Source organism: Grammomys surdaster, unplaced genomic scaffold (genome assembly GCF_004785775.1).
Source record: "Grammomys surdaster isolate TR1022 unplaced genomic scaffold, NIH_TR_1.0 238, whole genome shotgun sequence".
Taxonomy (NCBI): Eukaryota; Metazoa; Chordata; class Mammalia; order Rodentia; family Muridae; genus Grammomys; species Grammomys surdaster.
In genome coordinates, this window is record NW_021604683.1 from 4,255,730 (window position 1) to 4,280,113 (window position 24,384).

The 24,384-nt window shown below is 42.5% G+C and overlaps 1 protein-coding gene across 3 annotated transcripts in view; it reads left to right on the top strand.

Annotated features, from left to right (window-relative positions):
* The first annotated feature begins 4,345 nt into the window (after window positions 1-4,345).
* Myt1 (myelin transcription factor 1) overlaps window positions 4,346-24,384 on the top strand; it is a 62,812-nt gene continuing 42,773 nt past the window's right edge. For 2 of the 3 annotated variants that reach the window (XM_028774054.1, XM_028774055.1), the window contains exons 1-2: window positions 8,018-8,330; window positions 23,875-23,975. Coding sequence is in view for 1 of the 3 variants with exons in the window: in XM_028774053.1 (XP_028629886.1) it covers window positions 4,404-4,428; window positions 23,875-23,975 (126 nt within the window). In the remaining 2 variants the exon portion in view is untranslated. Of the gene's footprint in view, window positions 4,429-8,017; window positions 8,331-23,874; window positions 23,976-24,384 lie in introns of those variants that run through there. The other variant, XM_028774053.1, reaches the window with a different exon arrangement.

Below are 24,384 nucleotides of genomic sequence, written 5' to 3' on the forward strand. Positions count from 1 at the left end.
GGGTGCATGGTATGAAATTCACAATGAATCAATAAAAAGTTAGAGGAAAAAGAATCACCCCCATAGGCTCATATATTTGAATGCTTAGTCACCAGGTGTGGCCTCAAATGCACTATGTAGTTGAGTATGAACTTGAACGTCTGATTCTTTGGCTTCTACATCCCTAGTTCTTTGATTAGTGTGTGCCACAAGTGTGTGCCACTGCACCCAGTTTTATGAGATGTTGAGAATAAAATCCAAGAGTTTGTGGTTGTCAGACCAGTACTTTACTAACTGAGCTACATTTCAGCCTATCTCTTGACATGAAGTTGATTGCTGTTTCCCTTGTACCTTATCCCTGCTGAGGTATCAGACTTCAGGGGTTATTCAGGTACTTCCCTACTCCATACATTCATTTGTCTTGATTTCTATTGGATTCGCTCTTTGCTAACAAGCAGACTTAGCCAGCCCAGCTTGCCATGGCAACCGCCCACAGCTTGCTCTCTGTCCGGCTGCCTGGCTGCTTTATCTCTGAGGCCATCTGTTCTGGCAACACAATTCCAAAGCCACTTAAACAGAGCCTAGAGCAGGGAATCCTTAAGCTCACATGAGTGTGCACACACAAGCACATGCACATAGAAGCAATATGACCCCTGCAGAGTGGAAGGTAATGTCAGTGGGGATCCCAGCAGCTGCTCACTTTTCTTGCTGTTCTTGAGTAGGTTGCTGACAAGTCCTTATGAATGTGTGTAAGTTTACATATCTGTCTGCTTCAAAGTTTCACCCCACTTTTCTCTGTCCATGATTCTACCGAGTTTTGACCTGTGTCCCAGGTCTTTTTCTGCCCGCCCTTCCTTAATCCATGTCATCTGTTTATCCATCACCCTTATAGCCCTGGCTATGAATCTGGTCCTTGTCTCTGTTCACCTCCCATCTCCAGTGTTGTCAGTTGCTCCTTGCTTTTTATTCTCTTTATGTCCTGGTAAGGAAGGCCTTAAGGGGCTGCTTTTGGAATAAGGAGTCACAGAGCTGTTTCTTATGTTCCATAGTTTGATTTTGAGCATATATGTCTCTTCTTCCCTATCCCCAGTATGGGTAGTCATGGGGACTTAAGAGAACTGTGTCTGGCTTCCTTGGGTCTGCTCATACCCTGGGTGGGGTCTCCTTAGCTCATGCCTAAGCTCTTTGCTCTGAGCTCAAGTGAACTCTCCACTGAATGTGTTTTCCTTTCTAGCCACACAGCCCCCTGTCCTCTCTGTGGGTTTAGTTAACACTCTCCCTTCCCCTAGGAGAATTTGGATAAGCACAGTATCCTAGACCAGCAGGCTCCTTCTCATTCACCTGGGTGCCTGAAATGAGCTGAACTGGGCATCTTGCTGAACTGCTTTTCCCTGCAAGTCACTCTGAGTTCCATTATATCCTATTCTAGCTTGACATATAAGAGATAGACAGAAAGAAAGTCTCTCTCTGAAATTGATTCTAATCCTACCCGAGGTCTGATTTAGATAGTTCATGCTACAAGGAAATGCTTCCTCCCTGCTGTGGCATCAAGGGTAGCTCTCTTACCCTCCCTTCTAGTAGAAGAAGAAGAGACAGGCTTCCTTAGGCCTGGGCTTCTATAAAATTTGCTGTTAGGATTCTAAAATTTGGGTTTCTTGGGCGCTTGAGGGCTTCTGACTGAAGTCTCTACTGAGTGACTTCTGCACTGCAGACCAATTTGCTTAGAGCCCTGGCTGGCAGCCACTCAGTTGACCTTCCTGCCTCTGCCAATCCTGCAGAATAGTTTTCCCCAGGCTCTATTCTGCCCATGTCAGAGCAGCAGGCTGGCTGACTTGTGGATGGAGTCCTGGCTCTGGAATTCTGAGATCTTAGGCAGATCAAGCTGAGACTTAGGTTTGGCAGACATCTTGGCTCTTATGCTCTGGTTGTGTAGAGGATCTGGGAGCTCTAAAGTTCTGGATCATGGTGTTGAGCTTAGGGGTCATAGCAGAGAGATTTTAGAATGTGTGCTAGGGGTACCTTTTTAGAGACTGTGTTTTCCCTTCTAGCTACATAGACCCCCTTCCTCTCTGTGGGTTTATTTAATACCTCTCCCTTCCCCTAGTAGAATTTGGATAAGCACAGTATCCTAGGCCAGCAGGCCACTCATTCACTTGAGTGCCTTAGAACACGTTAGAACTTAGGATAGGTTAGCAGAGACATTGTGTGGTGCTGCATGCTGGTAATGTCATTACAGGTAATTTCAGAGACCTCCCTTTTGGTCAGTTGCAGTTCTTACTTATGGTTGAGAGTCCAGGGAAGGCAGATGTTGTAGCTAGCCAGAGCCCAGAGTAAAGCTGGCTTAACAGCTGCTGTCAACAGCCAGAGCTGTGCTTTAAACATAGGGCTGTGACCTGGGCAAATAAACACTCCTAAACTCTCTTGGGCACACACAGTCTAGTGAGCTCTGACATGCTGTTGCCTTCAGTACCTAGCTGCTGGGCTTCTAAGTCAGCCAACTTTCAGAGTTAGGGTTAATCTGTCTTACTAATTTAAAACACGCCCAAGTTTCCGGCTAGGGTCTATTAAAAGGAAGCAGCACTCCAGAAGGATTTCCTTGATTTCTACTAATGTTCTTCGGGTTGGGTGTTCCAATCAGATGGAACAAATGGAACTTGAAAATTCAGGCATGGGGGTTCATGATGCAGAAGGGGCTGCTAGGTTTATGGAATCTTGAAGTGGGAAGGGAGGAAGGAACAGTGGCCATTTTCAATGAAGCAGTGCCAACATGTTCTGGCCCTGTGTAGTGTTCCTGGATCTTCCTTTGACTCATAAGGAAAATGAGTCACACAGACATTGATAACCTGTTCAAGATCACTTCATCTAAGGAGATATACAACCATGGATAGGGACAGACAGAAAGCGGAGACCTGACTGTCCACCACAGCACCTGTAGCTACCTTTCCTCACTTTCTCAAACTCTCTCTTCTGTTTCAGTTCCCTCTAACCATCAGCTGCTCTTGTTCCCCACTGTCCCCTATTTTACCTTTGCTCCCCACTCCCTCCCTGTTCCCCACACCCCTAATTCCACTTCCCCTCCTTTTTTCACTTTTTATGGGGATAAATTGCCCCCTCTTTTATCTCAGCTTTCAATTTTCTCTCTTCTCCCTTGCCCTATTCCCCTGTATTCCAATTTCTCACCTGCTCCCACTGTTCCCAACCCTTATGTCTCCTCTTGCCTCACATACTCATTACCTCTATTTCCTTCCTTCTCCCTCTATACACCATGTCTCCCATTTTTTCCCTGGTTCTAATTTTCTCCCTGCTCTCTCTTTCTACATGCCATCTAGTCTCTCCATGATCTCACTTCTTCTCCTCTCCTTCCTGGCACTTCAACCAGTTTCAGCACTCCTTATTCACTCTGTTCTCTGAGTGACACAACTTGCCTTTGTTTACAGTTCTACCTCTACTCCAGACTCATATGTGTAGCCTTTGCCTCAGTTGTCATCATCTCTCTGTGACTAATAGGCATCTAGACATTCATAAAAAGCTATGGATTTCTGCCCTGTTCAACTCATGGTACCACTCAGAAACCCTGTGATCCCATGTGGTCCTCTCTTAACCTTAGTGCTGTAGATCCCCTGATAGTTTGGCCCATCCTCTAGAACATCTGCCAACTTGACTGAGATCATTACCTTCTGCTCCCTGAACCACTCCTGATTGTCCACTACCTGCTCATTTTTTCTTCATTTTGGATGTAGGCATTACATTTTCTGATCCCAGGAGCAGGCTCACTCTGCATATGCCTCCTACAGAGCTCTGAACAGAACCTCTTGCCTCACCCCTATTACAGACACTGCTCCTGAATGGAAGTGACTGGATTGGGCCTAGTCATAAGTTGGGAGAGGAGAGCTTAGGGCTATCACCCTGATGTCTACCTGGATAGTTGCTTTCTCAGTATTGGGAGCTGAGAGAGGACCTGTTGTGTCCAAATTGATTATTCAAAAGGGCCCTCAGTGGGCTATACTGTACAGAGAGTAATGTAGAGGACTCATTCCTGAAAAGGCCTGTTCTCCCTCCCACTTGCTGACTTGTTCCCACTAGGCTGCAGGCTTGATGTAGTGTGACAGCCCAATTCTAGCCACATCTCGTCCTTCACTGTTCATCTGTAGTATAGGGAGGGGCTATCTCTGCCTCTCCTACTCCCCTGCTTTGGCCCTGCAGGCGCGGTCCATTGTTTGGGCTTGAGGCCCATTGTGTGTGGAAGGGAGCCTCATTGGCAGGCAGCCGGCATCAATTTGTGATTATGTGCTCTCTGTCTTGATTGGCTGGTTGTGGTCTGTGCTCCCAGGGTCCTGGGACACAGAAGTTTGTGCAGCAACTTTTTCCAGCATGAAGTGACTTGTATCCAGGCTTCAGAGAAGAGGTTCATCCATCTGGCCAGGATGACGCTCTGCGGGAGCTTCCTGGGTGCGTACCATCCCCAGTCCCTTGCACCCCTCCCCAGGCTGTTCCTAGTTCTGCCAGGATGCCCTGCCAGTGCTCAGTGTTCGTTTCTGGACTGAGAAAGTGATAGACATGTACTCCTCTTGAATGCCAGCCAGAGACCCTGGGGATATCTTGGGTCCCTTTCGGCAGAAGTGCTGACAGCACAGAACCCTGTGAAAGCCTCACGGCTTACCCATGGTTGGAAGTCGAGTGGATGGTGGGTAGTGGGCCTGCTAGTATCTTTGTTTCTCTTTAGGACTGCTGGCTGGCCAACTGAGGGAGCGATATTAGCCTCCCTTGACCCAGGAGGCTGGGAAAGTGGAGATGGACTGTGACTTCTCATGTCTTTGTGTGAATGAGAACATCTATACTGGTCTTCTTGTGTCGTCTTCTGCTAGGTACATCCTAATCACACTCACAGTTGCAGGGCATGAGTGTGCATGTGTGTGCGAGAGTCTCATAAACTCGTTGTCAAATGTTTGCGAGTGTGAGACAAGCACACAAAGTCAGTCTGGAGTGTGGGTAAAGTGGCTCCTGGTTTTGTTTGCTCCATCTGCCAGGGCCTGCCTGGGGCAGCGCCCCCCAGCCCTCAGCTGTTCTATACAATATTAATGCTGACCATCTCGGCTGCGCACACAACGCCCTAATTGTCGCCGGCAGCATTAAGGCAGGCGCCCATCTGCGGGAAGCTTTCAGAAGGAAACAAGAAAACCTCACCCCCAGCTGGTCACTGGAGAAGGTGGTGCCAATTACAGATGCAGAAAGTTTAGAACAAAATTACTTGAAAGAGTTTTTATGAAGCAAATGAACTGACACTTGGAATGTCTGTGTGCGGATTTGCACAAGTAATTACACCTTATTTGAAATGATCCTACCAGTTAAGCAACAATTAAGTCTGCTCTCCCAGTGCACACAAAGCACTTTCCGAGTGAGCCGGCAGCAGTCATAGTTTAGCTTTTCAAATCTCTCCATTTCCCCCCCTGAAAAGTCTGTGGACCCACCAACTCAACAGAAATTGTTTACCTGTAGATCTTCTCAAACTTAAAAAGGCAAGTGCAACCTGCTTTCAGATTTTTATGAAATAAAGCTTAAAGAAACAGCACGCTATTAAAAAAATGTTTTATGAGTCTTAAAATTTCTGACAAAATTTTATCTTATATAAGAAAAAAAGTTTTTAGATTATACCTTGCTGTTGTCACACGCAGGAGCTGTTTGAGTTGGTAGTACATTTTTGGAATTGCTTTGCCTTGCTAGGCGAACTGGCAACTGGGGACCTAGTGCATACTGCAGGCTTTGGAGAGTAGAGAACAAAGGCCAGCTCCGAGGAGGTGGGGGGTGGGGGGTGGGGGGTTGCGGGTGTGGAATGAAGGGAGCGCTGTCCAGAGTGCTGATCACTCTGCGGCACGCCTCCACTCTCGTTCATCTCCTTTCAGGGTGAAGGAAGGTGATCAAACCGCAGAACTGGCTGGAGAATTTCTTCACTCTTGCTTCTTTTCTAGCACCCCCGCTTTGTTCCCCAACACTTTCAGACAAAGATCTTGAATCTTTATTCCTCAAACCAGCTTGAAAACCTTCTACATCTCTAACTTACCAGATAGGTTGCCAGTCCTGAGCTCTCCCTAGCTACTGATTTGCGATTTCCTTACATAATCAAAGTGCGGCCCCAGGCAGGATTTGGAGCGTATTCTAGTCCACTGAACTAAAACTCTCGAAGCTTGTGGCTGCTCGAAGGGATAGGAGATTCTGACAGACTGAGGTTTGTGCAAAAACACTTTCCATTCCCTCAGAAAATAATGATGCCCCACGAGGACTTTTTGTTGCACATATTGGCTTCTCCCTTTTGTCTTCTCTGTTTTGTGTTATTTCTTAAGTTTATTATCATGAATCTGAATTAAATGGCTTTCCTGGAGTCTTCAATACTGCTGGGTAGTAAGGTTAATTCAACACAGGCTCTCCCTTCTATCCCACCTTCTCCTTATAACAATGGCACACAGTGCCACCCTGAGCCTGCATTCTGCCGATAAGGCTTTAATAGAATTTCTGAATGCTAAAGGTTTAGGATGTAAAATATCCAACTCTGACAGCTTGTTCAGATGAGAAAGAGGTGGATTTTCAGGAGTGCTCTCAGCTGAATGCATCCTTTTATGCTAATGGATAGGAGTTCACGAAAGAATAGGAAAATGGTGGGCAGTCATTGTAGGACTCTCAAATGTTCTCCCTGGGTTAATTAATATTTCATCTTGTTTGACCACTGCAGGCTCGCATTTGTTTCATTTTTGCTTGATCTAAATAAATGCCCCATATAAATTTTGTATTTTTCTTGTATGTGTAAGAAATAACATACTTAACTTGTGTTTCAGAACAAAGCTCCTTGTTTTATGCATAATATATAGAGAATGAACTACATGTTAGAAATAATTGTTCATGAAGAAGAGGCTTCTGCTTACATTCCACAAAGTCCTTACAACCTATTCCCTTGCAAAATCTAGCATACTTGCTCTATCTTATTCAGACTTCTGGAGGCCAAAGCCTATCTATGATAATCAAGCAGGACACTGTATTTCTGCCAGGAAACTATTTGTTTTCTATTAAAACCTGAAATAACCTTTGTGCTGTGCATGTTCTGTTTTCTAGATGTGCCAATAGTGTCTTCTCAGTATCTTAATTTGGTTTTCATTTTTGTGTTTTCCAGTGCAATTTCCAATTCTGATTTGTCAGTGTGAGGATGAGTTTTGGGGGAACAAACAAAAGTACCCTGGGTTTCTCTTGAGGTTGTTTCTATGTTCAGCTCTGTAAATTAGAGAAAAACTTGAGAATTGGCAGGTTAGGAAGTTGACAGGCAGGTTGTATTTCTAGGTTGTGTATCCCAGAGACTTTTCTTCTTGGTGTTTTTGGGATCACTCCTTGCAGACAGTGAATTTATGTTTCTAGGGTTAGGATAGCAGTGCTTAAAGATTTCCTAGTACTCTTTGGGAGTGTCAAAACATTAAAACAAAAAGGGAAAGTATAACATTAAAAAAAATCTTTTCTGCTCTGTTCCTTGTGAATATACTTTACCGTTTCAATCTTTGGCTTTAGGTATCATTCCTGAAAAAAAAGATTCCACCCTAATTCCTGGTACTTCCATATGAAGATGAACCCATATAACACTTTTAGTTCATTTGAGAAATAAATTCTGCAATCCATTTTTTTACGATGGGAGGTTGTATTCCTAACCACCAATAAATATTGTAAAGCACTTTCGCCAGAGCCATGCTAACCCAGGGCATCTGTCATTCCGGTCGCTGCTATTAGGAATTATTGGACTGAACCACTGACAGAAAAAGAAGAGGGGAGTGAGCATGGTTGGCATAATGCTTCTTGCTCTTTTGTGTGTTTTACGTTTGATAAAACTCTATCATGCTGTATATTGATTATAGATATATTTAGGCAGATATGGGCACATTCTTTGGTGAGGCTCAGAACAGTAAACAGGAAATCTATTGGTCTGGAGCACCTCTCACCTTCAATTTGGCAGATCCATCTTTCTGATGTTATACTGTAAATTTATTTCACCTCAGAGAGTAAACAGATATATTGGAGCCCCAAGGGTTCATGGGTAGCGTATTTACAAAGGAGCCTCCTCCGCCAGCCCGTGCCACCGCTGCTAATGAGAGCGGTCATTAAGTAAATGAGACATCGCCTTTAGCTGGCTTAGGAGTTCGCACACTGAGGGGAGAAGATATTTAATTGAAACCCACACACAGGCTTCCCCACACGTGACTGCGGTGAGGGAGGCAGCTGCCTTCCCTTCCCCCGTCCTCCCCCCACCCCCCCATGTAAATTTCATGATTGCTTTCCGTGATGTCATTTTGAAAGAGGACAGACAATAGCTGTGGGGAAAGGTAAGTCAATGTTATGTTCTTTTGCTGACAAAGGCAGATACCCAGGGCTTAGCTTTTCCCCTTGGACAGAGGGGAGGGCTAGAGCAAAGAGGATTTCTAAGAAGGCTCTCTTTGCAGAAAAAGCAGGTTGGGGGATGTCTTTTTAAATTGTTCTGAAGGACAAGGCTTTCTTCTCCCTGTCTGCCTGGGCTGTGTGTTCACCCTCTTTCTCTGTCCTTCCTGCATTTCTGATATTCTCATGGGCATGTTATGTGTCTAATAGAAAAGGCATTAGGGAAGGAGGACACTGTGGATCAAGACAAGAAACTTTATCTGTATTTCTGGAAAAGGAACACAGATGTGCCTGGGCCATGGAACACAGAAGCTCTGTGTCCAGGAAAGATGCTGACCCCATATACAGGTCTATCTGAAGCAGAGACTTTGGAGCCTGGCTGTTTCTTGTGGGACACACACTCCAGGTACCCAGAAAAGATGATCCTGGGAGCATTTTGTCTTCTTGTCACATACTTCCAAACTTCAGAAGCAACACCAAGGGAGCCTGTGTCTGTGGGATCCATGGGTAGCATTTGGTGTTACTGTTCTCAGTTCTCCTGTGTGTGTTTGTATGTTTGGGGTGTGCGGTTGTTTGTAGTGCCAGTATAACCAGATTTTCATATTTAAAACCAAGAAGTCAGTTTGAGCTTTGAACACAGTGATGCCATTGCACACAAGTGTGCTCTGGAGGACTTGGCTCTGTTCATGAGATTTATATTCTTTATGAATCAGGATAATAAACAAGTATAGGGAAGTTTGTTTGTCAGTGCTGTAGCTACTCATTGCCTGCTCCTTTCAGATGTGGATGCATTCTTGTTTCAATATCATCTTTGAATCAACGGACATCATTGGCTGGTAAAGTTGGTTGTTTAATATCTGAAGTAAAGCTTCTGAGAAGTGACTTGAAGATTACATGTGTTTGGTCTTGAGGCATTACATGAGTTTGGTCAGACTGTGTAGCTGTAAAATAATAATATAATAATAATAATAATAATAATAATAATAAAAACAATGACAATTGTTCTTTTGGGAGAGGAAAAGGATGGATTTTGTCCCACTGGCTTAAAAAAGAATCTTAGTCCTGAGGGTATCTCTGAGGCTAGTGGCCAACAAAAACAGGAATGTGTTAAGGCAAACTTAGGAAGGGTGCATCTAATTGGCACTAATGGGATGTGCTAGTTTCTCTGAGATGGCAACATTGTGGGGTGCTGGGCCCTTACCTGACAAGCTGTGGGGGCTCCCTTCAGCCCCAGGTTCTTTGCCACTATGGCCTCTTCCCATTGGCCCTTGGCTGTAATTTTTAACTCAGTCCATATGGCTGTGTAAACTAACAATAAAAAGAAGAGTAGAAAACAAAGATTACAGTCTAATGCACCCAAGTTGTGTTCCTTGTGCAGAAGAGGACAGTTGAATCAGTTTACTTTAATAAAGAAAGAAGCAGCTTTATGGAATCTTTTGTAGAAAGGCTATCTGATTCCCAGGTACTTTGGTGGTGTTAGACTTCAAAGAATTTGTTGATCCAGAGGGCTGAGCAATAATAGTGTTCAAGAGTTCAAGGATCTGTAAGCTTTTTCATCCCAAATCAATCTGCTTTCTATGCTCTTTAGCGTATAGAGCCCCAATGTAGTCCTGAGAATTCCTTCAGCTTCTGTCTGAAGAGCAACTGAGGGTATCACCTGCAGGCCTCTGGGTAACCCTTAGATGTGTAGATTCTGTGTTCTTATCTTAAACTTCCAGGGGTTGTATGATAAAAGCCCACTCTGAGAAGACCTTCCTCACTTTTGGAACTGCCAAATTGTTCTGTGCTAGTTTGGTGTCAGTTTCTGCTTGAATACTTGTGAGTGTTCAGAGAAGGGCCGGCGGGGTGTGCTGGTATGAAGGTGCAGGCTTGCCTGCTTTGGGCCACTGACTTACACCATGTTTGTCACAGGGCTGACAAGATGCTGCCTGGACTTCTCACTTCCTTTAATTAGTACTCATTTGGTCCCAGTTATCAAATGTGCAGATGATGATATGGGTGATATTGTACATGAGCATGTGACTTGGAAAAAAGGCCAAAGCCAGGCACATAGAAAGACTGGCTCAGAACCCAGCAGGGCACCTTCTGGCATGGCCAGGCCTAGCAGTAGCTGGACTATTTGGAATGCTGGTTTGCATGACCCAGCCCTGGGTGAACACAGTTGAAATGAGCCTACAGACTGACAAAGTGCCAGAAACCTACTAGGCTTCCAATAGCTGCTTATTGTAAACAAGCAGATTGTTAGGGATTGAACCCTTCCTAGATAAGCTAATGTGAAAGGCACCTCTGCTTTGGAAAAATATGTTCTTTAGGATAGAGCAATCTTACTACCTGGGCTGGAGGTAAAGGTGGATTCAGGAGCAGTCAGAATACCTTGGTCAGCACTGGACCAAAGTGGCATGAGACAGGGAGTTGAGAGGTAGCAGAGGTGGCTGCTTCTGGTGGTCCTGGCTCATAAGTACTCTGAACACTGGTAATGACTCAAGCATTTTGTGCTCCACTATCCTAACCCTAGAAAACCAGTGCAGAGCCACTGTTTGTTGGCTTTTCTCTGTGGATTCCTGAGCGAATCCTTTTTTCTTCCCTTCTTGTCTTAGGACTGCCTTTCTGCTTTTCCTGTGCCCTTAATAATTGAGTAATCAAAAGTTCATTGGTTACAGATGTAATTTTAACTGAAATTTTGTGGTTTGAGTTTATAGGGAAATTTGAGGGGGGCAGCATTAAAAAGGTTTTGAGGGGAAGACTGAGCTCAGTGGAAGAACAAGTGCCTAGCAAACACAATGTCCTGGGTTTGGTGCCCAGCTAGGAGATTGAAGGGGTAGGGGTATGGCTCAATTGTTAGAATGCTTGCCTAGCATGTAGCATGTATAGGTCTGGGTTTCATCCTCAGTGCTACATAAACTGGGTATGATGGCATACATCTGTAATCCCAACAGTTGAGAACTTGAGACAGGAAGATCAGAAGTTCATGATCAACCTTGACTATATAGTAAATTTGAGTATAGGATATATGAAACACTGTTCCAGAAAAGAAAAAAAAGGAAAAAAATGACTTTATTTGAAAGGAATAGAGTAACTGCTATTGCTGTGCCTCATTGACTTTCTGCTTTTTGAAACTACAGACTGTCCACTGCTCAGCCAAGAGCAGGTTCTAGGATTCTAAGTAGAAGATGCTGTATCTTCAGGTTCTTGCATATTTTGTGTTCTCCATATATGTTAAAATTTCCCAAATGCCACTTAAAAACAAAAACAAAACCATATGAGAGGTGTTTTCATTTGGATTAAAATGTCTGATTTCAGGCTTCTGCCAAGCTAGTGTTCTTAGAAGCCACCCAATGCAGTTTTAACTCACCTCTCCTCTTGGCAAATGACTTTAGGAGTGAGTGTGCTTTTCTTGTAAGACCAACTTCATTTATTCTGTCATCCTTTTTTCATTTTTAAAAATTCAGTGCTATTTTAAAAAGTAATGGCTATAATTCAGAAAACATTTTGTTATTTTTTAAATGCTGTTTTATGTACATAGATTTTTGCCTATTTGTATGTCTTTGTACCACATGCATGTCTAGCCTGTAGAGGCCAGAAGAGGCATTAGATCCTTTAGTCCTGGAAGTACAGACAGTTGCAAGCTGCATATGGATCCTGAGAATCAAACTCTGGTCCTCTGGAAGAGCAGCAAGTACTCTTAACTGCTTGGGCCATCTCTCCAGCTCCTTATTTTTGGCCTTGTGAGACATGGTCTCTCTGTGTAGCCCTAGCTGTCCTGGGAATTGCTATGTAGATCAGGCTAGTCTTGAATTCATAGAGATCTGCCTACCTCTGCCTCCTGAGTGCTGGGATTAAAGGCAAGCACCACCATGCCTAGCTCTGAAGACATTTTAATCTGCTCAATGAGAACATCTGCTTGGCTCTGGATTAGTCCCACTTTTAGAAAGAGAAGAGTTGGCCGGGCGGTGGTGGCGCACGCCTTTAATCCCAGCACTTGGGAGGCAGAGGCAGGAGGATTTCTGAGTTCGAGGCCAGCCTGGTCTACAGAGTGAGTTCCAGGACAGCCCGGGCTACACAGAGAAACCCTGTCTCGAAAAACCAAAAAAAAAACAAAAAACAGAAAGAGAAGAGTTTGTCAGATACAGTGTTGGGCTCTTATGGCATCCCTGATCTTCTGAGAGTCTCTGCCCAGTAGCTTGCCTCACCTTCAGGAGTATGATTTTGTGTACAAGCAATGATGAGCTGGGTTTCAGTTTGTATAGATATGTCCAGGGAGAATTAGGTCCATGTAGGACTGTGGCCTGAAAACATTGCCTGTGCTAGGAGAGTGCAGGTAAACAGAGTTTTGAAGGGCCAGTGTGAATATGCAGAGGCCACCTAGGGTCACATTGAGCAAGATGGCTAGGCAAGGTGGGAATTGTGTCATATGATCCAAGTGTGAGGAAAAGGAATGGGGATACTATATGGTCTGAGTTGTTGGCAAGTTGCTTGTGTTCCTGGCCCCAGCCTGGTGGTATTTAGTACTATATAGAATGGGTATGAACTCTGATTGACATTGATCAAGAGCTAGAACTCAACTTTTCCTATAGAACTCCTGAAGGTTTTGGGAATTGTGACTTAGTACAGGGACTATGATTTTGGGGACTGTAGACACATTGCTAACCTCTCAAACTGGACATTCCTCTCTTTGCCAGTCAGTCACTCAAGAAACAAGGCTTCTGGATGTTATGACATATTTGTATTTTCTCCAAAACTTTCTGTTCACTTTTGTAATAAGCACTGTGTAACAAGTCTGGAAAACTAATGCCCACTATTCCATAGTGCTAAGCCTGAAAATCTGCATTGGGCTGTTTCTGAATAGAAATGTCACTTTAGAGTATGGTGGTAAGTTTGTAGGCAGGATGCAGCTGCTTGGGCTTGTGCTTCCTTAGCCAAATATAAATTTGACCTGGGGTCTTAGAGTTATAGGAGCTGGGATGGAAGGAGGAAGATTGAGCTATTTTAAAAACTATTGCCTCTTGGTTCTTCAAGGCAAGAGAGAGAAGAGGTAGAGCCTGCTCTTTTCTGAGTTAGATTGCTTGACCAGGAGAGTTTCTGGTGTTGGTGGATAAGAATTCCAGTCTCCATACAGCTGCCTATTTAGTCTAAGTGCTAAGCTGTCTGAGTAATTCCCAGACTGCCATGTGAGGTTCTGAACTCAATCTGCTTCTTCTGTCCTGAAGAGAAGAACAGGGCCTATGCTTGGCCTCAGGGTTCACATAGCAAGTCATTTTGTGCTTGTTCTCAAAAGGTGTTTTGGTCATGACTCAGTGAGGTCAGATATTAGCCTTGTTATCTACCACCTGTTTTCCTAACATAAACAATTATTCAGGGGAAGCTGCAAGGGGATGACAAGCATTTCCCCTGTCCATAGCCCGTGGCCTGGCCTGATCAAGGTGTCAATCAGGAATGAGTTTTATAGTGCCTCTGAACAGATTGATTGTGCTTGTTTCTTCCTCCTAGCTTCTTCTTTGGCCCTAAGCAGCTTTTGATAGCCACTTCTTTCTAGAATCTCCACCTTTACTGTTCTGAGTGGGTTTTGCGTGGTGACTGTTGAGGCTCCAAGAGCATCTTGAGTTCTATCCAAGCTCAGTGCAGGTCAGGGATGAGTATAGAGCTCTACTTGGGACTGAGTGGGTCAGAGTAGACCTACTAGTGTCTAGGCACTTTGTTGGGGCTGAGACCCGGTCATGTGGCAGTGTCACTATTACAACCACTGCTGAGTAGAAGCAGTGTGACACTGACTACTGGGGACACTGCTGCCAGGGTTGGACATCCTTCTCTGTTGGCAGCCTCCAGTGACAGGCAGCCTGAAGAGTCAGTCCTGTGATTTGGTTTGAAAAGTCATTATTACTGAGGAGCAGTTAAGCTGTTGTTTTTGCAGCATTGGTAAGGTTAAAAGAAATAATGATAATAATATAAGAAAGACTCAGTCATAGTAACTGCCTGCAACATGCTATTTGCATTTTTAAGGAAACATTTCTTTGAGACAGCCTGGGTGAAAGGTCACTATTTGCATATAAATGAAAAAGAAAGTGTGTGATGTTAGAAGTTACATCTGTATTATTTTCTCAGCAGTGAGCTGCTGTTGGAGAGATTAGGGGACATAGCTTGCATTTGGCTTTTATTGAATAGAGAAAGTACTAGCGGAGGCTGATTTAGAAGCAAAATAATGAGAAATGTGCAAAGCTATAGAATTCCCAACTCCTCTACCCCCACCTCTCTTCTCTTCTCTCATTTTGACCTAAACTCAGCAAAAGCATGTCTGTCTGCTCCACTCAGCAAGTATTCGACTCTTTGGATTTCAGCTTTATTAATCCAGGAAAGAAAAAGAACAAAATTTGCCCCTGGTCTCCCTCGTAGCCCTGTTTGTTTCCTGCTAAAAGCTATTTTGTCCCTGGACCTGTTCACTCATATCCACCAAGGGTATGGTCAAAAATGTCTATTGCAGCTGTACTCTTCCAGGGTTGGAAGGGTTGGGGAGGAAGGCAGTGCAGTTTTAGAGCTTCAAGGACTCCAAGCAGGGAGAGCAAAAAGGCAAGGGTTCAAAGAGTTCTGTGTAGGTGGAGGCAGCCATGCAACTTCCATGAAACCTTCAGTTTCTGTTTTCCTCTTATACTTTCAGGCTACCAGGCTTTCTGGTCTGGGGGTGATTTCTGGCTTTTAATAGGCCAGAAGCAGAGTTTGAAGCAGCAGTTCAAAAAAAAAAAAAAAAAAAAAAAAGACCAAAAAAGACCAGAGGAGTAGGGCCTGTGCAGAAGGTTTGTGATTTGGAGGCCAATGTATTGGGGGCAAAGAGAGGCCTTAAGAGGTTGTACCTGAGACTCCCTTCTTGTCCTGCTTTAATCTTGCTTCTCAGAAAACCCTACTGATTACTGATAACTTAAATTATTTTTCTTATCCGTGTAAATTAAAGTTTTGTTTGTTTTTGAAACAATTTCAAACCCACAGAAGTCTTTCAAGTATAAAACAAAACCATTTCTTCTGAACCTCTTGAGAGTATGCTACTAGTGATTCTGGCAGACATATCTTGCAGGCAAGACCCTTCTTTCCTTTGCTAGCTTAATTTTCAGACCTTTGAGGTGTGTGCTGGATCCTGGTGTCTTAAATTGATCAGTTTGAAATAGGAACGATTTCCATGATACATTTTTCATGATGGTAAGCCATTTGAAGAACACTGGAAGAACAGCCTTCAATTTAGGGTTGTTTGACATTGCCTGTGGTTGAACTTGAGTTACATAGGAACATCTCTCTCTTTGTCTGATTCTAGTGTTCTTTGTCTGACATGCCAACTTTATACTCATTCAGATGGGCCATCCCAGTATATCCCAATGTTACTCTTTTCCTTCTGCAATTAATTAGTATTTAGACACTGTGGAGGCATCCTTTCCCCCTTAGATTCTCAATTTGTTAATTTTTGTTGTTGTTTTTAAAGATTTATTAATTTTTGCATTTTATGCATATGTATGTTTTATCTGCATGTATATCTGTATCAGATCCTCTGGGACTACAGTTATAGACAGTTGTGAACCACAATGTGAGTGCTGGAAATTGAACTCAGGACCTCTGGAAGAGCAGCCAATGCTCTTAAGCACTCACTAGTCCACCTCTTTAGCCCTCTCTCCAGATCCCATAGTTTGTTCATTTTAAAGGGTATCTGTAAAGTCTCATGATCTAGTATTTTGACCAATGAGTGATTAGCCTTTCTTTGATGTACAGATTATTCCTGATTGGCCAGTGCATTCTCTTTACATCTACACCATTTTCCCTGTTCTCTCTTCTTGCCCTATGCCCAGAGTATTGTGCTGGAGAATAGTGGCTAGCCTGTGGCCCTAGTGCTGGGTTCATTTTAGTAGCCCATGATAAAATGTTAGAGTAAGGCCATTGTCCTTAAGGTCTTGTCCTCCTAGGACCCCTAGTAGTGGTTCCCCAAAAAATCTAAAGTGAGCTGTGGCTAGCTTTGTGGCCTTTACATTATTATTTTACTTGATTTTTTTCCTTCTTGTCTTTCTCAGCTTTCCCTTAAACCTGAAGAGTAGCAAGGAAAGAACATGAAGGATTGAGATAAAATGTAGGAAGTGTTTAGGTTTTCAAATAGCTTAGGATATCTTTAGAATAGAATAGGTATATGCTTATACCTAACTCTAGGGCTCAGCTGCACATCCTTGTTCTGCAGAACAATTTAAGAATGGCTTGGAAGGCTAACTCTCCAGGCAGGGGACTGCATAAGCTGGTACAGGGTTGCTGCTATATGGCTGGTTTATTATCAAGCATGATTGTCCAACCTTCTGCTCAGATGCAGATTAACTACTGATGTACCCTGACACTGCTCTGGCAGAAGCAGAAGAGCATCTGTAACTATCTGGGTCATGGGACTTCCTGGCTCACAGAAGCAGCTGTCTCCCTTGGCTCATGCTGACTGCATGGAGTTACAAGGGTCCCTGGACAAGGAACAGAATAGACAGGCTTCACCTGCTCTCTGTGGCCCATCCCACAGCACTTCTATGGAATCATCTTTTCTTTTTAACCCTAGTCCAGCATTCCCTGGATCATTATGATCTAAGCTGAATCTGGACATAAGTTCCCAACCTGGGATAAAAAACCCAAAGGTGGTATGTTAAGAATTTTGAACTGCACAACAATCCCTAGAGGTAACCTACAAATTGTTGGCATGCCTGGGACTCAAACACCTATGGCTGGAAGTTTATCTCTTTTGGGCAGTCCCTATTGTCACAATGTTATTTTTTAAAATATTTATTTATTTTTATTTTATGTGTATACTTGTGTGTATGTGTCCCATGTATAAGCCTGGTGCCTGCAGAGGCCAGAGGACAATTTTGGATCCACCTGGAACAACAAGAGTTAGGGATGACATGAGTTCCCATGTGGATACTGGGAAGTAAACCTAGGTCCTTTGCAAGAGCAGCAGGTGATCTTAACCATTGAACTATCTCTCCAGCACCCAGAATATTATTTTTGATGTAAATATCTACTCGATAGCTCTTTTGAGGCAAATCTAGAATCTTCTCCCTAAGTAGCCTCATACTAAAAATTGAATCCTTACCTTATCTTTCAATTCACTGTGTGAGATGCTAGCATGGGTTCCTTTTAAATCTTTTATTTTCAAGGGCCTGGAGCACATAAAGCCCTGTAAAGTGTGTCTTCCTCTCTAACCAGGTAGAAAGCCAGTGTTTATGAGCCTGTCTTCTGTTGATATAGGAGATATATTGTCTCCTTCAACAAGGCTATAATTCTTAATCTAGTCCTTTCAAATAGTGCCACTCCCTTGTGACTAAGCATTCAAGTATGAGCCTATAGTAGCTATTCTTATTCAAACAATTACAGATATCTAGGAATAGAATTGTTTTGTTAGATGGTAACTATATTTTACATCTTAAGAATTGGGGTTGGAGAGATGGCTCAGTGATTTTTAGCACTGTTACTTTTGCAAAGGACTTAGATTAGGTTTCCAGAACCCACACCATACCTCACAACCATCCCTAACTCAAGTTCTAGGGGATCTGATGTTCTCTTCTGAAATCTGTGGGTATCAGGCATACACATGGTGCACAGATACACAAGCAGGCAAAGCACTCATACACATAAAATAAAAACTAAATCTAAAAAAACCCAAAAACCAAAAACCAAAACACCCCAAAAACCTTGAGAATTCCAAGAATAATTTTCAAAATGACTGTTATTTTACATTTCCATCAACAGTAATGAAGAAGATTCCAGTTTCTACAGATTAGAACTCATACTTGTCTGGTTTTGAATTTGCTATAACCATCTTAGTGAGAGTTAAGTGATATCCTTACAGTTGATTTGTATTTAACTCATGACTGGATGTTGAGGTCTTTTCATATGTATATTATCCATTTATGTATTATCTTTAGAGAAATGTCTTTTCAAGTTTTTTTTAAGTAGTTCATTGTCTTATTAAAGAGTTATCAGAGTTCTTTATTTTCAGCACAAATCCTTTATCAAATATGTGATTTGCAAGCATGTAGGAGAATTTTATTGATGTTATTATTTGAAGACAAATGTTTCCAACTTTGATGAAAGCTATCTTAGGGCTTTTATTGTGATAAAACACCATGACCAAAAGCAGCTTGGGAAGGAAAGGGTTTGTTTTGTCTTTCAGCTCTCAGGTTCATACCACCACTGAGAGAAGTCAGGTTAGAAACCTAGAGCAGGAACCTGGAGGCAAGAATTGAAACAGAGGTCGTGAAAGAGTGCTGCTTACTGGCTTGTTCCTATGGCTTGCTTAGTCTGTTTTCTTATATACTGCAGGACCAAATGCCCAGGGGTGGCACCATCCATAATGGAGTTGGCTCTCTCATATCAATGCCTAACTAAGAAAATGCTCTATAAGCTTGCCATAAGCTTTCTTTTTGTTTGTTTTTGTTTTTTGAGACAGAGCTTCTTTGGGTAGCTCTGGCTGTCTTAGAACACCTTGATGTAGACCAAGCTGGCCTTAAACTTAGAGATCTGCCTGCCTGTGCCTCCTGGGTGCTGGGATCAAAGCTGTGCACCAACACTGCCTGGCACCTACAGGCAAATCTTACAGAGGTGTCTTTTCAATTGTGGTTCCTTCCTCTCAAATAACTCTAGCTGTATCAAGTTGACAAAAAACGAATCAGGACAAAGTCATATATATATATATATATATATATATATATATATATATATATGACTTAAATTTAAAAAGATTTATTTTTATTTTATATGTATGGATGTTTTATCTGCATGTGTTTGTCCAGCTGATGCATGCAGTGCTTGCAGAAGCCAGAAGAAGACATTGGATTCTCTGGAACTGAAGTTACAGATGATTGTTAGCTGCCTTGTGGATTCTGGGAGTGGAAGCCAGATGCTTTGCAAGAACAGCAAGTGATCTTAACCAATGTGTCATCTCTCCAGACCTAAATTGTTTTTGTTACTGTTGTTGTTTTGAGACTTGGTTTTTCTACATAACCCAGGATGGCCTTGAATTTGTAATCCTCTTGCCTCAGCCTTCATAGTGTTGGGATATAAGCATATGTCACCATGCATAGTTTTGGTTTATGGCTAGTACTTTCATTGTTATATACAAGAAATAAACCATTGCCTGATCCAAAGTTAAGGGGGTTTTTCTTTTAGGGGTTCTAAAAATTTTAGTTTCATAGATAGGTCTGTGATATATTATGTATGAGTTGCAATTTTTTTGAACTCTATGAGGTTTTTCTTCTTTCTTTTGGATGCCAGTTGTTTCAGTACATTTATTAAAATGATTATTTCTTCCCACTAAATCATTCAAGTACCATTGTTGAATATCTACTGATAAAATAGAGATTACTTTTATAGTTTTGAGTCTATCTCATTTATCTACATGTTCATCCTGTGAGGCTACTGTATTATCTTGATAACCCTAGTTCTATGGTAAATTTTGAAGCAGGGAAGTATGAGTCCTTCAACTTTGTCTTTAAAATGTTTGTCTTAAATAAAAAAAATTGTTTTGGCTAGTCTATATTTCCTCAATTGCCATGTAAATTTTATATTTATTTTGTCAGTTTTTGCAAACAAACTAAAAAAGAATCATACATAAAATATATTTGGAGAGATCAGGAACAGTTCTAGTGACATTCAGAAAGCTTTGGTCACATGAGCAGCAGCAGATTCAGAGAGAAAGGAAGATAGAATAGAGTTTCAGAAGTTTGCCTGGGAGACCAGGAGAGGGTGGCTAGGCAGAAGCACCACCTGCCCTTAGGAATATCACCTGTCCCTGGGAGCACATGGTCTGTGTTTGGAAAGGGTGTGACAGGGAGAGGAGCAAAGTCCAGATCAACTGTGCTTTATAGATTCTCCTGCCTCTGCTTGGGAAAACAGGTTCAATGCTTTAAAAGAATAGATGGCACTGATACTCCTGGAATCCCTCAGCCAACAGCCAGATGGGACTGATGTACTCAGCTGGGAGTCAAGCCCTCAAATAGGGGATAAAAGAGTCAAAGGGGCTTCTTAAAGAGAGTGTTCCCTTAGTAGATTCTCCCAGTGTATCTGTTGTGGTCCCCAGAGGTACAAGCTTCCCAGGTAGCTTGGCTTGAGTTAAGGTGATCCAGGAAAAATCAATTGGAAGTCTTGGGGAAAAATTATAGCAGTCTTGTCCTTAATGATGTTGTACAGTGGGATATCAGAGTACTAGACTTGAAACAGGGACCAGCAGGTCAGCTTTTGTGCTATTCCTGGGAATGCTGCTCCCAGACCTGGATCTATGAGACAGCTGAGCAGAAGGATGTGAGTACCATAATCTGGAGAACAACTGAGTTGTGTTTATGTTCTGACTTCCCAGCTTATATTGGAGGTCTTGGTCTTATAAAGGATGACTGCCTTCCCTGTGGCAGTTCATGGTTGCTTTGCTGAGATTTTTTTGTTTCACAGAATCTTGTAACTGTGGATCTGGGATCCCTGTGGAACAAACATAGAGGAGGGCTCTAGGTCTCCAACAGAGATTACAATGAACACCCTATCCTAGCCACAGGATGGTGTTTCTGAACAAAATATTCTCCAGTATGAGGGCTGTTTAATAGAGGAATAGGATTTAGATGAACTCATCAGAAACCTGAGAATCCCCAAATAGTCTTGTTTGACTAAAACCTCTTCCTTAGTCAACTTCTGAAAGTAAAGGTGGTGATAGTGATATCAACACTGGTTTTAAGTACCACTAAGGAATCTTCCAAATGTTTCTTATTCTCCAAGTAGTTATTCTCACTTTGTTTACAAACATGTTAAGAATTAGAGGGAAATGTGATCCTAGAGTCAGGTTAGCATGAACTTGGTGATACCACTGTGAATCTGCGGAAAGCATAGCTGCTGGTCTCCATACTCCTGGGTAGGGCTCTCCTCAGATTGGTTGGTCCTGCATGCTGTTGGACTTAGTATGTGACCAGAGCTATGGATTTTATAGAGTCTGGAACCCCACACTGCTGACTCCCTATAGTGATTCTTATTGTTACAAGAAACTTCTTGGACAAAGGAAGTAAAATCGTGTCATGCTGCTTTCAGGACCTTTTATACAAAGTTCTAACATGGGTGTCAGCACTTTGCTGAACTGTGTGCTCTGTTTCTAGGGGGTGTGAGGAAAAGCCTGTGTTTTCTCTTGTTCTGAAATGCTTCACTGGCTTTGTTACTGCTGGTAGATAAGAGCCACACTTTAAGAAGTAGAGAGTTTTAAGGTCTTGGTGCTTTGCTGTGCAGATGTGGTGTCTCAGGCTGACTTAAAACAGTATTTCTTGGGCTAAAGGTGGAAAAGAATCCCAAAGGGCTGATTTCCAAATTCTTAGAAATGGTGAGGCTGTAGAAGTGCAGTACACTGCTTATCTCTCGTCACACAGAACACTAGAAGTCCCTTTTCAGATACATGTGCACGTCAAGATAAGAAGGAGAAGAGACCTACAGGAGACACCTTAGGGCAGATAGCTTCTGGGACACCTTTTATAATTTAGACTAAGTACTTCCCTCCAGTTGTCATTGAGCCATGTTCCAGTTACCTCACATATTTGTGTATGCCCCTATAATAAATAATTCTGATTGAGCCCCATGAACCAGTAAGTGCACAGGCTTCTATAGCATCTTTTCTGAGACAGATATTTGGAATCAGAACCCTGAGCCTTTCAGGGTCCAGTTGCCTCCCAGTCCCTTAATGGTACAGTGGAGACACATGATAACCATTATATGTCAGTTCCCATAAAGAGTACCTAATGGCTGGGACAATTCTTGAATTCTGTTGGAAGGATGAAGCCTTCCAAGTATGTAATCTTCCCAATGGTACAAAGCTGCTTAGCCTCTTCTGCATGGGTCCCATTCTTAGATACCTTATGTTGTTGGTGACAGTTGCCTAGAGACAGAGAGAGAGAGAGAAACAGACAGACAAACAGACAGACAGAGACATAGAGATGATATATATATATAGATATATAGATGAGAGATATAGATTAGGCATATAGATGTATAGATATATAGAGAGATTATATAGATATATCCGTGGGAAGGTATTCCTGATATCTGTTCAATGATGATGACTGTTAATTTCCCTCTATAGATGGGACCCAGAGACCTGGAATTGTGAGAAAAGTCCTACAACTCACTCCTCTATGGTCAAATGAAACTGGTCCTCAGCATTTCCAAATGGGGAACTCACAGTTCAAAGAGAAGAAGGATTCCTCTTCTAGGAATCTATGATTTAGGATGTGCCAAGTCTTGTAGGATCACTGTTCCTTTGAAGACTTTGTACCTTTGGCAGCTACACCTAATTTATTCTTTGTCTTGGCTCATGAAGGAACTCTGAGCCCTTTAAGGGGATGGAGATATTTTTAAGGAATAAGAGAATGTTCACGATATAGGGTCACTGGGGCCAGGAGTGGTAGAATTCTGAATAAAAACAGCTTTGGGGATACATCCCACAAAAAAATATGGGGTAATGGTGGGGAAGATAATATTTATGATAACATGTACTCAATCTGCCTTTAGCAAAATCTAAACACATTTCCTAGGAGAAGAAAGCAGAATGCAGAAATATTCATTTCCTGTTTTTATTGTTGGTAACTAATGACCTTCCTTTGAAACTCTGCAGCATAGAAAGCAGGTTGTCATGGAGACAGGGAATGACGTTCAGGGAATAGGTACACAATGAATTTCTTTGTCATGTCCAGCTGATATATTCAGCCTCTGCTTAGATGTGTGAATTTATGTGAATTATGAGAATTAAATATTAACTGTAGCCATTGCCCTGGAGAGAAGTAAAAACCAGGAGGAGAAAATACACTGAAAACAAGTAATGAGTGCTAGTGGGGTGCAGGGCTCCTTGTGAGAGGCTATATTATTAGAGCTGATCAGGCCCACTGGATGGACTTCACTTTCCTCAGTCAGTGGGCTCTTGAGAAGGTGAATGACATAATATACATTTTAAAAAAGCAAATGAATCTGAGCTGCATATTCTTTTGAGATAATAAAAAATGTAGTTATGATTGAGTTACTCACTCATTGGTCAGTTAGTTCTCAAAATCTCTCAATGCCATCTTTGTTTTTAAGGTGGGTCTCATATGATCCACACTAGAGCCCTGACTTTGGACAGCCATTTTGGATGTCTATACCCTTTGACACATGTGCAAAATAGCCATCAGAGGTGAGGCCATGGTGTAGACCCTCTGCATCTAAAAAATAAGAGTTTCTCTCTCTCTCTCTCTCTCTCTCTCTCTCTCTCTCTCTCTCTCTCTTCTTTCTTTCTTTCTTTCTTTCTTTCTTTCTTTCTTTCTTTCTTTCTTCCTATTCTGGAACAACCATGAACAGTGAATTTTTGTCTTTCTGATAGATCCCAGAGATTGTATCATGCTACATTTAAAAGTGTTCTGCATTCTTTATTTCTCTTCATGGGTCTGCCTGGCTGATATTTGTCAGAGTTCCCTTTTCTGAACTTCTATTCTTTTAAACCCTCAGAAAATGAGTTCCGGGGCAAACTTCTGACTCAGAGGTGGACACAGGAAGACAAGACCAGTAGCTGCAGAACTGAGAGAGATTTCCTGTGTAGATACAACAAGGTAAGGGCTTGGCCATGGGTCCTTCAGAGTCGAGATGGGGACCAAGATCACCTAGTCATTTTTTAGTTAGAGGAAGAAGGATGAATAGATAAAACTCCATGTGATAGTAGAGTCCTACCTTTCAACCAGCTCTCCATCTGGTATATTCGTACTTGGAATAAGTTATGTATGTTGTCACCTGTTCTTCATTTACTTGTCTGGGCCTGGGTGGGCTCAGAGTCCCCAGGGTTTGATAGTTAATTGTGATGCAGGAATCTATGAAGTCTGCTGATCTTTTATTTTTAATCTTTCTAAGTGTGGAAGATGATGCACCCTACTCATGCCTGCCAGAAAGCATGATAGAGGTGACACAGGCTCTTGCTTCCCAAGGATACTCCTGATCTTAGGGATAGTGTCTGTGTCTATGCCC